Raw genomic sequence first — 17763 nt, 5'->3', positions numbered from 1 at the left:
GTTTTTATATTAAAACTGGATCTGTTAAATATGATCTTTGATGAATGAGGGAAGAGTATATTAAGTATCTTCTGTGATGACGATCACCCTTTACCTTTGTTTTTGTGCTTAAGTTCAACTATTTGAGACTGTAAGGTAAGGTTTCTTAATTGTTTTTAGAAGAGAATCATAATAAGAATAGAAGCAATAGATTTTTATTTTGAACTCTGGTTTATAGTTTATATCTTATGTTTGCTTATATATTGTCATTAAGTTTATATCTTAATGACATGTTTATGCTTTTAATAGTAGCCTATTAAAATGATATGAAAGATTATACTTTGCACGAGGATTACTTTGTTTTTTGAAGGCTGTACCCTCAGCCTTTCCCTGAATAAAATTTTGGTTTCTTGACAGGAACAGTGGTGCACACCTATACTACCTACAACTCAAGAGGCTGAGGCAGGAGGATCACAAGTTTGAGGCCAGCCTCAGCAATTTATCAAGGCCCTAAGCAACTTAGGAGACTCTTCTCAAAATAAAAGTAAATAGAAAGGGCTAAGGTTATAACTCAGTGGTTAAATACCTCAGTTCAATCTGCAGTACCAAAAACAAAATAAAATTTTGGTTTCTATGTGGAAAATATCTAGGTAACAATATTTAAAATATATCTCTAAGCATTTTCCAAGGGTGGCATATGACATTAAATATTTTTCATTAAATACAGCGGAGTGAATCATTCAGACATTTAAAAATTGTTAGTGTAGTCCAGGTATGATAGGGCCTGCCTGAAATCCCAGCTATTTGGGAGGCTGAGGTAGGAGGATTACACACGTTCAAGGGCAACCTGGGTGACTTTAATAAGAACCTGTCTCAAAATGAAAAGGGCTGGAATTTTAGCTCAATGATGGAGAACCCTTGGGTTCAATCCCCAGTACTTCAAAAAAGGAAAGTAAATAATTTTCAATCTACTACATAATGCTTCCTTGAATGAGTTATTCAGCTTAAGTATGTTGTCACACATGTAAAATGGAGATACATTTGTCTCAGGTTTATTAGGAGAATGACATTCTTGTATAGCAGTGTTACCTTAAAGTATCATAAAATAATATTACCAATACTTGCCAGTTTAGAGAAACATAAAAATAATTTTATACTTTTAAATGCAATACATAAAATTTTTTTGAGTGTTGAAAAATGGGGGGGGGAACCATATGCTTGAGTCATTTGTATATTAATCTGGAAAGAAATACTATCTTTGTTTTAACTTTAATCAATCATAATGACTTCAGTATCTTCATTTAAGCATTTGTATTGTATTATAAATATTCTTAACATTAAGTATTCAAGCTAATATATGATTTTTTTTAATTGAAAAAAATGGCATTTGTATTACTTTTATAGGGCTATTGTGACAAATACTATAATTGGGTGGCTTCAAATAGCAGAAATTTATTTCACAATTCCGAAGTCTAGAAGTCTAAAATCAATGATAGGTATAACCATGCTCTAAAAGGCTCTGGAGAATAAATCTTTTCTTGCCTTTTTCCAGCTTTTGGTGGTTACTGGCAATTCTCTTTTCTATGGTTTGTAGATAAATCACTTCCCCTCCATTAGCACATAGTATTCTCTCTCTGTGTCTCTGTTTTGTAAGAACACCAGTCATTGGATAGAACCCATACTAGTCAAGTATAACCTCATTTTAACTTGGTAACACCTGCAAAGACCTTGTTTCCAAATAATATCTCATTTACAGGTATAAGGGATTCGAACTTAAACGAACATATTTTAGAGGAGGGACAAAACAACACTATGGAGTTGGCCCTCTATTCCACCAACAAACTCTTAGCCAACTGGGTAATGGATAGAAGGTAGAAGAACATCACAGTCTTATAGAGAATATTAAGTAAGTGGTAGCTGCCTCTTTAAAACAATTATGTACAGAAGGATAAAAAGGCCATGTATAATGTCCAGGGAGTATATTGAATTATACTCTAAATAGTTTTTTTTCACAACAAAGTAATAATTTTTTCTTTCTCAACAAAGTAATAAATTACTATATGCTTTGGGCCCAAGGTCTACTTTATACTATAAACTATGAGTATTTAGAAATATGTTACCATGATCCCAAAGTCATTTGTGTGCATATTGAGAAATACTGCTATGGAGTCTTTTTTTCCCCCCACTCCTCAACTTTGAGTTTTACCACTAAAACCAAGCAACATGCAGACAGATGTAGCAGAAAGTCAGATTATCCATGGTTGTTGAAGTCTACTTTAAATGTTTCAAATACTTCTTTTGAAAATTGATTAGAGAAAAAATACTGAACTAAAAGCCCTAAATGGACCTCTACAGGCTAGGCATGAAGTTAATGCCATAAAGTAGACTACTTTTAGGGTTATTTTCCCCCAGCTATCCATTTTGTGTCATTGATTCTTTGCTTATTGCAACTAAACTAGTTATGTTGCATTATTATCTTTTTATTTATGAAGAATTCCAGAGCCTTGCCTTATGAAACATACTCTCCCTTTTGGCCTATATGGAGTTGTGCCTTGTGCAGGACTCCAAATCTACTTGAATAGCCATTTTTATTTCAAATTAGTAGTAAAACATGTTGTAAAATTAGCCTTTAAATAAATTATTTTGATCTAATTCATTGTTCTTCAGATTCTTCTATCAGAATAGCCATCAGGTAGATTTCTTTTTAAACTAAGAAAGGTAATTCTAAGACTCAGAAGTCTGTTTTCCTATTTATCATCAATTGGTTGTTAAAAAGAATATAATGATTTGTCGCACAGATTGAGGACCTGCCTTTGCAATCCCAAGAGGTTAGAATACAAAGGCTAATCAGATTCTTTTTGTTTCTCAGTTGTTGCATTGCTTTTCTCCCATGTTTTTCCCTATATTTTTAAATATTTTTGGCTTCTGGTGTTTAATAGGGAAAGATTCTAAAACAGTAGATCTCTCAAAGAAATTAATGAAAAACTATGTCTTATTATTTCTACTAGTAAAAATGTGAAGTGTTTACTGTCAACAAATTATCATGAGTGAACTTGAAAGATACCTATGTAAATGGTATGTAATGGGCAGCACACTATTGTGCGATGAGTGCTCACCTGGAAGTCTTAGCTGACTAGCTACATGTCTTGTTACTTTTGCACCCTAGTGATCTCATCTTTGTAGTACTGTTCTTTGTGTCCTGTACACTCTTACTCACATAGTGATCAAGAAGTAGTAAGTAGTGGCAGAGACTAAATGATGAAAGGACCTGTTATCCCTCTAGCACATCTGGTACAGAACATAACCTTCTTTTAGACTACGAACATCAGAAGTATAAATATGGGTGACCGGTTTGTGTGTTTTTAATTTGGGGATAATTTCAGCATCATGGGAAAAGTACACAACTTGTGTTTTAAAAATCCCAGGATATCCTTCATTCATATTCTCCAAAAGTTATCATGTTACCATGTTCATTTTATCATCATCTCCCTATCCCCTCCACACAAAACACAAATTGTATTTTTCTGATTCTTTGAAGATGCAGACATAAAGTTCTGTATTTATAAATTCATCAGTATATATTTCCTGAAAATGAGGATAGTCTTTCGTGTAACCACAGTTATCACAGTCTGGAGATTGATGTGAACAGTACTACTATCAAATCAGCCAGTTTTAATGCAGTGTTGCCAGTGCATTACCAATGTCTGTTATAAAGAGAGGGAGGGAGATTGATTTGGGAGCCTGTTATCCAATCAACCAAAATCCCTAAGTGATTTTGTATTACATTTATTTTTCATGGTTCTCCAATCTTGAACTGTTTTAGTCTTTTATACCTTCCCTTTTTTTGTTTTTTTTTTTTGTTTGTTTGTTTTTTGTTTTTGAAGAACATGGTATAGTCCATTGTTTTGTTAGAATGTTCCTTAACCCCAAGGTTTTAGATGACCTTTTTTCAATGCTTAAACTACCATATTTAAAATGTTTAATGAATATTATAAATTGGGTTTTAAATGCTGAGTAAAAATTAACGTAAGGCAGGTATCCTACTGGGTAAAATAATTTTTCTTATTTTATAATTGAGGCTAATTTTTCTAGACCTGAAAGTCTAAGGTTTTTAAAACTCAAGGCAGCTTTAGCTTTATTAAACAATCGCCTTGTAAAGATTACATCAGGAGTTAGGTGTTAGGAGCTGATAGAACAGAATTAAAGAAATATAGATATGGGAGACATTCCTGGTAGATATTTGAAAGATACCAAATAAAATTGGTTTGGTCATTTCTTGGGGTAAGTATGCATTTCTTAATTTGGTATTGAAAATCTTAGTAAAGAATAAGGTATGCCAGGCACACACCTGTAATCCTAATGGCTCAGGAGGCTGAGGCAGGAGGATTGTGAGTTCAAAGCCAGCCTCAGCAACTTAACAAAGCCCTAAGCAACTCAGTGAGACCTTGTCTCTAAAAAAAAAGTACAGAAAGGGCTGAGGATGTGGCTCAGGCAGTTAAGTGCCTCCGAGTTCAATACCTAGTGGGGTTGGGGAGGGGGTGAAAGTGAACAGTTAGTGTACAACAAGGAAATAGTGTATTACAAGGAAATTTGTATGAGAAATAGGTTTGAAATAGATTTGAAAACTTGATTTGAGGATATGTTCAACAGGATGCTGTAGATTTTTTACCATATCTTCAAAATAGCCTTTGAAAGAGAAATAAAATTGATGTGTGTAAAAACATTGGAAAGTAAACTACTCTTCCCTACAAAAAGGGCCAGGATGCTAGCGCAAACCCGGTGACATGGGATGTGATAAAGACCAGATTAAAGTAGGGTTTTTAAATGTCATGCTAATTGCATTGTTAAATGATCAGGTGGGCTAGTTATTATTTATTGTTACGAACATTTCATGAAATTATGTAAGCAAGTAATGGGGACTGGAAGAGTCGGAAGTAGTGATAAAATTGATATTCAAACACTGAACTCTTAGTTGCATATTTCATCTGGTTACTGAGGCTAGCATGTAGAAGAAAGAAAAAACAAGAATTTGTTATTTAAAGATGTTGTTGTATAAGATGAACTGTTCATTACACACATTTTAAACAAGATATGCTACAATGAAACCTTAGGCAGTCCATGCTACATAAAATATTTATGCTTCTAGTTGTCATTCAGGAAATATTTTGCACCCACTTGCTATATGTTAGACATTGTTCTACATGCCAGGTTATATAACCTGTTGATCGATGTAATTTGATGCCACTTAACATTGGAGGAGTTGATTCTAATAAACAAATGTATAATATGCTGTAGAAAAAATTAAAGCTAGGGCAGTAAGAACAGAGAGTCAAATAAGAGTACTCTAACCCTATTTGTTCTCGGATTTAAACTCCTATTTGCTCCCTACCTTCATAATTCCTTTGGCCTTTAATGTTTCTGTATGGCTTTGCACTGACAGTGTGTCCTTAGGAACATCTTTTCCCCATGGTTCCAACTGACTGACTATATGGCTGTACTCTAAACAGAGTTGGTATATAATAACAGGTGATGGTGGATTTGATTTTTCTGAACTACTAAAATCTGCATTTTGCAATGGCCTTTGCATTTTCATTTTTAAAAGGACACTGTCAAGTACTTATAAATTGTTTATAATAAAAATAATTTCCCTCTTGTATTTGTTTTTGTTTCTATTGACTGCCTTTTAATTTTATTATGTTGACTAGGACATCAGTTACCAGCTTTTTTATTCATCATAAGTGATTAAAGCTCTGGGAATAACTGCTGTTTTTTTACTACTATTTGTCTGCAAAAGAATAGTATTTTATGGAGAGTATATTTAAATTAAAATGTAATAATCTCTTAAAATTGTGTATACTTTGAATCATTACTTAATATTGTGTGGCTTTTTTTTTTTTTAAGCTCCAAACATTGAGTTAACAAAAGGTGTTTTGTCTTTACTAGAAGTATATATGACAATGTATTTTTAATGTTTTCTCAAAGAGTACAGACTTAACACTCAGTGTTATTCCGTTAATACTTCAATACTTTAATCTGTTTGCTAGCTTATTACAAAAGTAACTTTTATTTGAGAAATAACTTTGTCAAAAATATCTGCTGACCAGCTGCTTTGTTGTAGGAGGTCTGACAAATGGTAGTGGACGATATATCTCTGCAGCACCTGGAGCAGAAGCAAAATATCGAAGTGCTTCAAGCACTTCCAGTCTATTTAGTTCCAGCAGCCAGCTCTTTCCTCCTTCTCGGCTTCGGTATAATAGGTCTGATATTATGCCTTCTGGCCGCAGTAGATTATTGGAAGATTTCAGAAACAACCGCTTCCCAAACCTTCAACTTAGAGACTTGATTGGACATATAGTTGAGTTTTCTCAAGACCAGCATGGTTCTAGGTAGGTATTTATAATTCGTGATACTTCCTGCTTTATTTTTGCTTTGAAAATTACTATCTTATAAAAGTGTAAATTTTTCTTGTCTTGGCTTAGCTAACCTGCATTGACAATGGAAGCTCTTAAAACCAACATGGATTATATTTTTTCTTTTCACATTAGGATAAATTATAAAAATATATATGTAGTTAAATACTTTTGTTGCTTTTTGTTCTGTTTAGTTAATTTTTTTGTAGTTGTAGATGGACAGAATGGCTTTATTTTATTTTTATGTGGTGCTGAGGATCGAACCCAGTGCCTCAGGCATGCCAGGCAAACATTCTGCTGCTGAGCCGCTGCCCCAGCCCTTAAACAAGTAATTTTAGATAGTTGCATACAAATTTTATCTCCCTGTAACTGAAAGTTCTTAAGTTACAAGGTTCACCTACAGTGACTAACTTAGTAATTCATTTGTGTTTGAATTTTATTTCTAAGGTTTTCTTTATATTCTAAAATATGTTACTATAAAAGAACTAAACAAAGATTATTTTAAGTTCATTTTTTATTAATCTAATAGTTTTTTTAAGATGTTATAAAGAGACACTTCATAATATTTATATTTTGTTACAAGCTAAGCTATATACATATAAAGTGTGTTGATATTTCTGAAAATGATTGGAGGGAAGTATAATACTCAAGAAATAGATTTTGCTGAGCTTATTTTCAATTCATTGTCGTGATGTTTAAAATTTTTCCCAACATAGGTTCATACAGCAGAAGTTAGAGAGAGCTACTCCAGCCGAGCGACAGATGGTATTTAATGAAATTTTACAAGCAGCCTATCAATTAATGACAGATGTTTTTGGCAACTATGTTATACAGAAATTTTTTGAGGTAAGCCTGCATACATATTTGTACTCAATTATAATCCACATACTTAAAGCTGAGAAAAGCTCTGAACATAGATAACAGTCACTTTTATACAATAATATTTGCAAGTCATATATTTAATAATGATTTTATATCTAAATATAATATAAAGAAGTCCTACAAAAAGGACAACCCAGTTGAAAAATGAATAAAGGACTTGAATAGACATTTCTCCACAGAAAATACCAATAGCCATTAACCCATGAAAAGATGCCTAAACATTCTTAATTACTGGGGATATGTACATCAAAACCACAATGTGATGCTACTTTATACCTACTAAAATGGCTATAATTTTTTTAAAAAGAAAGGAAAATATCAAGTATGGGTAAGGATGTCGAGAAGTAACACTCATACATTGTTGATAGGAATATAAAATGATGCAATAAATTGAAAACAGGAACTTGAACAGTAGTGTTCGTTGTACCATTATTTACAGTAGCCCAAAGTTAGGAAATGATCCACTATCCATCAGCAAGATAAATGGATAAACAAAATTTTATATACAAAACAACAGAATATTATTCATCCATAAAAAGGAAAGAACTTCTGGTACATGGTACAGCATGGAAGATCCTTGAAAGCGTTAAGCTAAAAATAAACCAGACACAAAAGGACAAACATAGGGTTCCACCTACATGAAAATCTACAAAAGCACATTCATAGGAACATATAGTAGATGAGGGTTGGGAGGAAAGGGAAATATGGAAAGTTATTGTTGAATGGGTAAGGCAGTTCCATTTGAAGATATTCAAAAGATTTGGACAGAATGATTGATGGTTGTACAACAGAGTGAGTATAATTAATACCACTGAATTATACACATTAAAATGGTGTACTTTATGGGCTGGGTGTAGATGTGTGTGTATGTGTTAGTTTTTTAAATTTTATACATTTGGACCTACTTTAAAGTTTGTTAATTCCTAGGATTGTAAAATCTTAGGAATAAGTCTTAGGTGAACCAGTTAGTGAATACCACTGTATTCTTTATTTGAATTTGTGTGTTCTATTTGGTAATTTACCTAAAACATCTGTTGTAGAACAGCTTAACAGGTTTTTCTCTTCAATTGTATCAGAATACTATTTGAAAATTACCTGGATAAGAAAATTTTAGTGGTCTGAATGAATGGCTCCAAAGTTCATGTATTAAAGATGTTGGGGGTGTGTTAGAAATGAAGATGCGTAACTTTAATAAAGACTATTAAAGACTAATAAAAAACAGGTATATTTTAAAAACAGATTGAACAGATTTCAAAGCATCTTATTCAGGTTTAATAAATTAATATGGTCACTTTATATTAATGATACTTTCTTTTCTGTCAGTTTGGAAGTTTGGATCAAAAACTAGCCTTGGCTACTCGAATTCGTGGTCATGTTCTGCCTTTAGCCTTACAGATGTATGGCTGCCGTGTTATTCAAAAAGCATTAGAGTCTATTTCTTCTGACCAGCAGGTAATTGTAAGTTAAGAAAAAAATTTTGTAATATTTTACTCAATTTTTAGATATTTCTAAAATTAGACTAAATTTTTTTGATAAGTCTAAAATAACTCCTTACTCTCTAAAAGTTACAGAGCAGATCTTTGGTCTCTCCATCCATTCCCTTCTATATCTTTCCATCTTTCATTGAAGGTATTTGAGTGCTTACTATGTACAAGAATAATGTTAAATGACGCATGTTTTTTTGCTTGTCATAGTTGCTACTTATGATTGAACCCAGGGCCTTCCGTGTTCTAGGCAAACACTCTATCACTGAACTACAGTGCCAGCCCATGATATGTTAAAGAAAACACATATAAATTAAATGAGGAAATGGGTGGAAAATGTAAATAAGTGTTAATGCAAGTCTAGTCACATACTCCTGGTACTTTTATTGTAAACATCAAAATAATGTTTAAAAATTATTTGAAATAGACAAGAATATTGAAAGTAGGGAATAAGGATAAATGCTGATTCTCCGAATTTTAAAATACGTACTGTGAAAGGAGGAGGAAAAGGAAAGGGGGGTACTGGGGGACAAAACTGACCAAATTATATTGTTATGTGCATGTAGAGGAATATGTAAGTGAATCCCACTATTATGTATAATTATGATGCACCAGTAACAAAATTTTAAGTATGTGTGTTTTTGTACATATATGCATGTGTACCCTATGAAGTGACCCTGAGTGGGATTCTTATGAGATTAAACATACTTTTACTATGACATTAATTGCCACAAACTCTCTTATGTATAAATGATTTCTATATTACAGTGAAAACATAGTTAAGGAAATTTTTTTCTTAGAAGGTAATGTTAGTAAGTTTAAAAAATAATTTTTGTGTCATGTAATAAAAATAAATTTTAGAATCAAAAATAATATGGATAAATGGGTGTGTGTGAGTATGTGTACACAAATACCAACATTGAAAATACGTAAGAAAGCCAGGTTTGGTAGATCACACCTGTAATCCCAGGTACTTGGGAGAATGAGGCAAGGGGATATAAAGTTCAAGACTAGCCTGGGCAATAAGTTGCTAAGGCAAGACCTGTCTCAAAAAGGACTGAGAATGTAGCTCCATGTAAAGTGTCCCTGGGTTCATCTCCAGTACCACCACAAATAATAATAATAATTCCTTTTTGAGGACTGCAGAGAGGCTAAGTAGGACAGAACTTTAGAATTCTAAGAGTGTGTTTTTACCAGCTAAGAAAGATTAGTGGAAGGTGTATACAGTGAAGATAGTAGTTTGTCTGCCATGCAAATTCAGCATTATTAGGTTATATTTCAACATGTATCATCAGCATTACAGTCCTCCAGTATGTTTTAATAATTCTCAGTTTCAATGGTTTCTTCTAATTATACTTCAGGGAATATTTTTTATTTTTCATATATTAAAAAAATTAACAAACAGGAAATATTTTTGAGTATAATGTTTTACTCACCGAAGTATTTCTAATCTTGTTATGTTGTTTGATTAGTTAATTTTAAATGGCATCATCTTTGCAGAGTGAAATGGTAAAGGAGCTAGATGGTCATGTACTCAAATGTGTGAAAGATCAGAACGGAAACCACGTTGTACAAAAATGTATTGAATGTGTTCAGCCACAGTCACTGCAGTTCATCATTGATGCTTTCAAAGGACAAGTAAGATTGCTTTTGGCTTCTAATTTGTTAGTGGGGCATTATTTTAGATTTTGAATATTAACATTTTTTTCTTGAGTCTCAAGATATTACCAGCATGTGCATATAAAAATAAAGAGACAAGACAGTAGATGTACATTAATTTCTGCCTCTTTTGTAGTCATTAGATAGTGTTTCTCGCTGCCCCCCACACACACAAGTTGAAAAACTTAGTAGTTTGGTAGTATTATTTTAAGAAGTTAAGATAATCACTATTAAAATTATAAAGCACGATGTTTTCCAAATTTCCTGGGGAGAGGGAGTTAAGGAGAAGTCTCAATGGTTTTAATAAGAAGGTACACACTCAGCTCTAAACTACCCTTCCTCCATTCTTCAACAATATCACATACCCTCAATCTTCTGGTTAAGTTCCTTTCAGTCAGAATATCTTTATCTATAAATTCAGTACTCTCCCACAACCTCCCAGTCTTTGCTGTCATGGTAGAGGTTGTAGTAAACGTGAATCAGAAATCTGTCTACCTTTTAAAACAGTTAAAAAATATCAGAAGTTTAATTTTTAGTTATTTTGTTTTAAGGTATTTGTGCTTTCAACCCATCCTTATGGCTGCAGAGTAATTCAACGTATTCTAGAGCATTGTACTGCAGAACAGACCTTACCCATCTTGGAAGAACTTCACCAACATACAGAGCAGTTAGTACAGGTATGAATTCTTTAATAATTTGAAGTGTGTGTATGTTCTTGGAAAATTTTTTTTTAAGAAATATAATTTATTATTAAATAGTAAAATGAATTTATTGTGTTCTTGATCCTCTAGATTTGGGGACAAATGTTTAACATCTTTTTAAGGAATCATAATTATTCTAAAGAAACAGCTAATAGGAAATAATTTTTAAATATCTGTCTGTAGGATCAGTATGGCAATTATGTTATTCAGCATGTACTAGAACATGGTCGGCCTGAAGACAAGAGCAAAATTGTTTCTGAAATCAGAGGAAAGGTGTTAGCTCTGAGTCAACACAAATTTGCCAGGTATTGTAATATTTTCTAATTTCAGTTTTTTCAACAGGAATGCATAAAGTATATATCATTGAAGGATCATCTCTTGGTGACTTTTAGAAGAACATAAAGGCAGGCATGGTGGCATATACCTATAGACAAAGTTGCTCAGAATGTTGGAACAGGACAGTGGATAGAACTCTCATAAGCTTGAAACTAGCCTTGGCAACATAGCAAAATACAACTCTCAAAAGAAAACGTACATACAGAACATTCTTTTTTTTTTTTCTCTCTCTCCCCTTCTTAAACACACATAACTAATTGCTTTTATCCACATTTATTCCACTTTTGAATCTGTATTTAGAAAATATTGATCCCCAAGACCAGTAAGAAAATGCAGATGTATTCAGTGCATGTTTTTGAAAGTCAGACTTTATTATCAATGTGGTTTTCTTTTTTGGATTATAATTTTAACACTCATAATTAAATTTGCAAATGTCAAAAGGTGGGTTATTCTATGGTGCCATTTTCTTGATGGTAGCAAAGGGGTGGGGTGTTTTGGGTTTTGGTGCCCAGGATCAAACCCAGGACCTCATGATGTCAGGCAAGTGCTCTACTCTGAGCTACATTTCAGCCTTTTTTGTGTGTGTGTTTTTAAAAATATTTTTAGTTGTAGATGGACACAATACCTATATTTTATTTACTTATTTTTACATGGTTCTGAGAATCAAACCCATTGCCTCACGTGTGCTAATTTGTACTTTATTTTGTTTTGGGACAGGGTCTTGCTGTGTTGCCCAGGCTGGCCTGGAGCTTGTGGCCGTGCTTCAGCCTAAAATAGGTGTGCACCACATGGCCCAGCCCAAATTCCTGTTTTTAAAGTAATTGTAAAACAAGAAAACCCCATCTTAATGCCTCTTCTGTTTTCTAATATGTTGGAGCAAATTCTTTGTAAAGTCATAGACATCTTGCTATAAAGAAAAAAAAAATAACAAGGTCATTGTGTTTCTAGCAATGTCGTAGAAAAGTGTGTTACTCACGCCTCCCGTGCTGAGAGAGCTTTACTGATTGATGAAGTTTGCTGCCAGAACGATGGTCCTCACAGTGCCTTATACACCATGATGAAGGATCAGTATGCCAATTATGTGGTTCAGAAGATGATTGACATGGCTGAACCTGCTCAGAGAAAGATAATCATGCACAAGGTAATACATAGTTTGTGTGGCTTTGGCTACATGTTTAAACTTGCCTAGGTATAATTTCTTTGTATGTGCTATAACTGGAGAGGGAAAAAAAAACCATGGATAACCTTCCACAGTTGATTTTCTTTTTATTAAATTCTTAAGGTAACCTGTTCAGTAAAATCCACATGAATGCTGTTACCTATGTTTAACATTATTCTTTACCTCCCCTTTCTTATTTAGTTCATAGTCATGAACTGAACATTGATCTTTAAAAATGTAATTAGGTTTTCCTACTAACTGGTCAAGTCTTTCCAAAGAGAATTTTGGGTTAATATGATTTTTCACCTCATGTAGTAATACCTCCTAATACTTTCTGAGGTTGTTTTCTCCCTAGAATCTAATGACTGTTTAAGAAATTGTTAATGGCTATAGGAAAACTTAACTTTTAAAAAAAGAAGAAGAAATAATAATTCAATGCTCTGGAACTTTTTCTAAATTTATTTCTTTAGGAAACAGAAGCAAATTTTATATCCTCTTTGGATTTCATCATATAGAGGGGAAATGATCTCTTAACCCATTTTGTTCCATTATCTCAGATGCAGAGCACCTATAAAAACCTTAATTGAGCAACAAACATACTGCCGTGATAACTTTGAAATGATTATTATGTTCATGGAATTGAAAACTTGGGACTTAAAGGCTTTAGATCCCTTCCTGCCATAAAAGTGTTTGGGGATCAATTACTAGCTAATATACAATAATTAATTACTGCTAATTATAGTGCCAGTTTTTAAAAACTATCCTTTAACTTCTACTAAAGTTCCTGTTTTTTTACTTCAGTGTTTCTGCTTAAAATTGTACAAATAAAATTTTGATCTTTTTTTTTTCTTTTTCCTGCATTTCTTTTTGATCTTATTTTTAACAGCTACATAATTTATTAAGCTAACATCATATTTAAAAACTCAGATTATTTAGTATAAGTATGTATTTATTTATTTTTGTCTCTTTTTTGCATAAATTTTATTGGTGCTTTATAAGCCAACATCATGTTTAAAAACTCAGATTATAAGTATTTATATAAAAAACTTGCATAATTAAATGTTTGGGTATTGTAGATTTCTGGATATGGAGTGATTAGGTCAAAGCATGTAAACATTTTACATTTTAATAGATACTGCCAAGTTGCACTCAAAAAATCTCATGCAAGTTATGTGTCTGCCTATCTAGTATGTGAGAAGAGTGCCTATTTTACTATACTATGCTCATTAATCCAGGTATTATTTATTTTTAGCCTTGCCAATCTGGAAGGAAAGATAAGAGATAGGGATTTTAAAGAATGTTATTACTCCCTCACGATACTTTCCCACTGTATTGTGTATTTCTCTATTTGCATGTGACATCGTTTTAAAAAGTAGTGGTTTGTTTATTCGTTTAACAGTTTTGAGAGCAGATATTTGGAGAAATTGAATGGATCAGAACTGTTTTGAATTTAAAATTATAAATTGTGATTATTTCTATGAATTACCCAAATTTGAGGTTGTGGCTCGGTGGTAGAACACTTGCCTACCACATGCGAGTCACTGGGTTTCAATCCTCAACACCACATAAAAACAAATAAAGATATTGTGTCCAACTACAACTATATATATATATTTTTTAATATATATATTTATTATATATATATGTATATTTTTTTTAAAGAACAACAACAAGAACAACTAAGAACCTAAAATAACTTAGATTTCCTAAGCAGATATTTTGTTTTTCAGATTCGACCTCACATTACTACTTTGCGCAAATACACATATGGGAAGCATATACTGGCCAAGTTGGAAAAATATTATTTGAAAAATAGCCCAGATCTAGGGCCTATTGGAGGACCACCAAATGGAATGCTGTAAAAGGAAAAAAGAAAGAAGATGATTTAACTATGTGAGAAGAATATTTCTTTTGTGAATTATCAAAACACAACTATGAATCTTCAATTTTTTTTAATGCAAAACTATTTATTGACTTTATTCATCCATTTGTAAATTTTTTAAGGTTCTTGTGTATATTTGGGGGGTGGGGGTGGTGAATTATAAATTATATTCAGCCCTGAATGGAGACCTATCAGATTGGATTGCTGGCAAAGCACAGAATGCCTGTATATGATGTAACTGTATCAAAAAAAAAAAAGTTGTCACATATTTTGTAAATTTTTACCTTGTAAAGTCACAAAAATAGTTTTTAAAGGAAAAAGTACAGTATTCTTTTAAAAAACTGGCTTGCAGTCTGGTAGGTCTACAACCCCACAGCACAACAGGTTTATAGAGATGTATATAGAATTATAGTCCTTTTTTTTTTCCTTTGCGTGAAGCCTTTTATAACAGATTTATCAATCAACTGCATAAATATTATTAATATTTTAAAAAGAGAAAGTTAAGTTGTATTTTGATAATTCACAAACTATCATGCAAATAAAAACTCAGCAAGTAAGACAAGAATAAAATGATTTGAGATAAAAGGAACTTAACATTATTTACGGTTGATGTGGTTTTTAATACAAATACTGCCCTATAATGTCTCTGGCAATGTACAGAAGTATTGTATATACTTACATATGTAATTGTTGTAAGAGTTAGGAAACAGAGGAGAAAAAAAAATCATGGTGACACTTCCATCCAGTTAAGTGCACTAAATGAGAAGTTTCACATTAACTTTTCAGTTTGGTTTGCAATGAGAAAGAGTGGAAATTTGTATTTTGTTTTTCTTATAGAATTACAGACATGTTGAGGACGTGTTGAGCTTTATTTTGCTTTTTCCTAGTAGATGCAGAAAGTAGGAAACAGAGGTGAAAAGGGGCCACTGAAAAGTGAATTTGATAGCTCAACATTTAAGCATGATTACATATTCAGATAGCTTTTTTTGCTTCCTATAAATATATGCATTGTGTGTGTAGTAATAGATGTAAGTTTACACTTTAAAAGGAAATCTTGTTTCAATGTTTATTATAAAAGCCTTGCTAATTTAGTAGTGACACTTTCCTTGGTTGTACAGGTGTACATTTGTAAACCTTCATGCTGTAAATGGAATTTGTTTTATCTCTTTGGGAAACATTTGCATTTTAGTGTACATTTATGTCCCTGCCCTCTTTGACCTGGCAATATAGTGTTGTATAATGTAAATTTATTTCTCCAAATTGAGAGTGATTTTTTAAAAATTTTTTATCTTTATATGGTTTCAGATGTATGAACCACCTTTCTTTTTATTATTGTGAGAAACATTTTGTTTTATAACATAGTTGTTGACTCTGTTAATACGGACATGCTTGGATTTGGATCATTTTCAATTGAAGTCAGGGTATTGTGCATAATAGAAAGTATTGGACTGAGATATTTGCTTACCAAGGAAGCCAATGCTTTTTCCATCTTATTAAAATGTGATGTGATTTTTTTTCTTTGTACAGAAGAGTACTGTATTTTTGAATAGCCTACTCCCAAGTAAGAGCAAATCTGTATGATAACGTTTTTTTCTCTGGACATAAGACATTATAACAGTAACATGATGTACATTTACAAGCGGCCTTATGTACATTTCCCAACAATCTTTTTAAGGCAAAATTGTGACCATATGTGTATAATTAAAATCGTTTTTAATCCTTTGCCTATGAAAATATTTTGGAAAAAAACTTGCTTTGTATATTCAGTTTCTGAAAGATAAAGAAAGTGCTTTGTATTTTGTTGAAGTCAGTATTTTGTATAAACATTTATGTTGACCCATTTATGTTTAATGCTGAAAACTAAAATGAACATGCTATCTCTGTCATGAGTTGAACATGGAAAGGATTTTTTTTACTAGAGGTCTGCAGAAGAAAAGCAATCTTCTGAGCACAATATTATTGAATTTAAAGATTTTATCACTTAGCCATTCATATCTTGAACCTTAAAAAAATAACATAAACATTGGGGTGCCAGGAATACCTTTTATGTTGGATGTTGTTGTTCTAGTTTTCTAACCTGACATTCCTTGGTGAGGCCATTAAATCCAACCACTTGTTATTCACTGTTCCTTCTCAGTCACACTGGCTCATCAGCATGTCCTTTTCATAGTTATCAGTATTCCTCAGTCCCTTAAAAAGCTGCTCTCTCCATCCTTTCCTAATTTTGTTTTGCCAGCCTCAAGAGTCTCGACCCCGTGTCAAACCTTTCTTTCCACTTTCAGTCCCTGGTCTCAGGATCAAAGCTTTCCTTGTTGGAGATTGGTACTGACTTTCCTGTATTAATACAGTTATTCCTAGTTTGCCTTTATCCTTACCATACTCTGTTGGCACAGGCAGTTATCGCTGCAGTTTTAAAAAATTCCAAGTCCTAGAGAATGTTACATTGGGAAACAACCCTCCTCTAGGGGTCCTGTTGTTTCCATGTTTCCCAGTGCTAACAACTCAACCCTCCCAATACTTAAGTATATTCTAGAAAAATTCCTGTTCTTGTGGAAATTTTATGGTCTGCCATTTTTGCTGCCCACCCCAATTCCCTATTCTACCTTTTACTATGTTGGCATGGAATTTTAGTAAAGTCTGACATTTCAGAATAAAGAAATTAACTGGGCAGAACCACAACTCTTTGTCTCCTTTTGATATAGGTTGTTTCTGGACCAGTTTGTCTAAGTCCTGGCTCTTATTGGTTCATTTGAAATGTTATCTTCACTTCTTTGTATATTATGTATAAATTAGAAAATGAAAAATGTGTGAATAACATTGTATGAAATAAACCTGGTCTTGTGTTTTTCTCTAGATAAAATAACCCTCTGCATAACCCTCTGCATCTCAGTTATAATTAAGATTGCCCATTCAAGTTTATTCCGACTTAAAGAAAACAATATTTTTATCCAGTGGATGGTGTTCTGGGGTCACATCCTTCTGGTGGTGTTAATCCCATCTTTTGATTAATATATTAGACCTGACTATAATTGCATGCAATAATTAGTTACATTCTTCATAGGATGAAACAGAGCCTGTTTCCTGATTAGGGAAATGATACATCTTAAAGCGTATTTTGAAAATTAAATCCCATACCTCCACACACAGGTATGTGCTTCCTTTCCCCATGAACCTGGGGCAGAGGTTAAAGAAAATACAAGTTGGGTTCTTCCCAAGTTTAGTTTTATCTTGATTGGGGTTTATTCTTAACTACCCCTTCTTTCTACCCTAG

General features: G+C 32.8%; 1 protein-coding gene across 11 annotated transcripts in view; it reads left to right on the top strand.

Annotated features, from left to right (window-relative positions):
- The window catches only part of Pum2 (pumilio RNA binding family member 2), an 88119-nt gene extending 70796 nt beyond the window's left edge, over positions 1-17323 (top strand). For 9 of the 11 annotated variants that reach the window (XM_058578376.1, XM_046441323.2, XM_058578378.1 and 6 more), the window contains 8 exons: positions 6098-6365; positions 7106-7235; positions 8595-8729; positions 10256-10393; positions 10966-11091; positions 11299-11420; positions 12400-12592; positions 14341-17323. In XM_058578376.1, coding sequence (XP_058434359.1) covers positions 6098-6365; positions 7106-7235; positions 8595-8729; positions 10256-10393; positions 10966-11091; positions 11299-11420; positions 12400-12592; positions 14341-14472 — 1244 coding nt within the window. In that variant the 3' untranslated portion in view covers positions 14473-17323. The remainder of the gene's footprint in view (positions 1-6097; positions 6366-7105; positions 7236-8594; positions 8730-10255; positions 10394-10965; positions 11092-11298; positions 11421-12399; positions 12593-14340) is intronic. The other 2 variants (XM_046441327.2, XM_046441324.2) reach the window with 1 other exon arrangement.
- Positions 17324-17763: the final 440 nt, after the last annotated feature.

Source organism: Marmota monax, unplaced genomic scaffold (assembly GCF_021218885.2).
Source record: "Marmota monax isolate L192 unplaced genomic scaffold, Marmota_monax_Labrador192_F-V1.1 WCK01_AAM20220418_F8-fsc00010, whole genome shotgun sequence".
NCBI classification, from domain to species: Eukaryota; Metazoa; Chordata; class Mammalia; order Rodentia; family Sciuridae; genus Marmota; species Marmota monax.
This window is presented reverse-complemented; position numbering and strand designations above follow the sequence as displayed.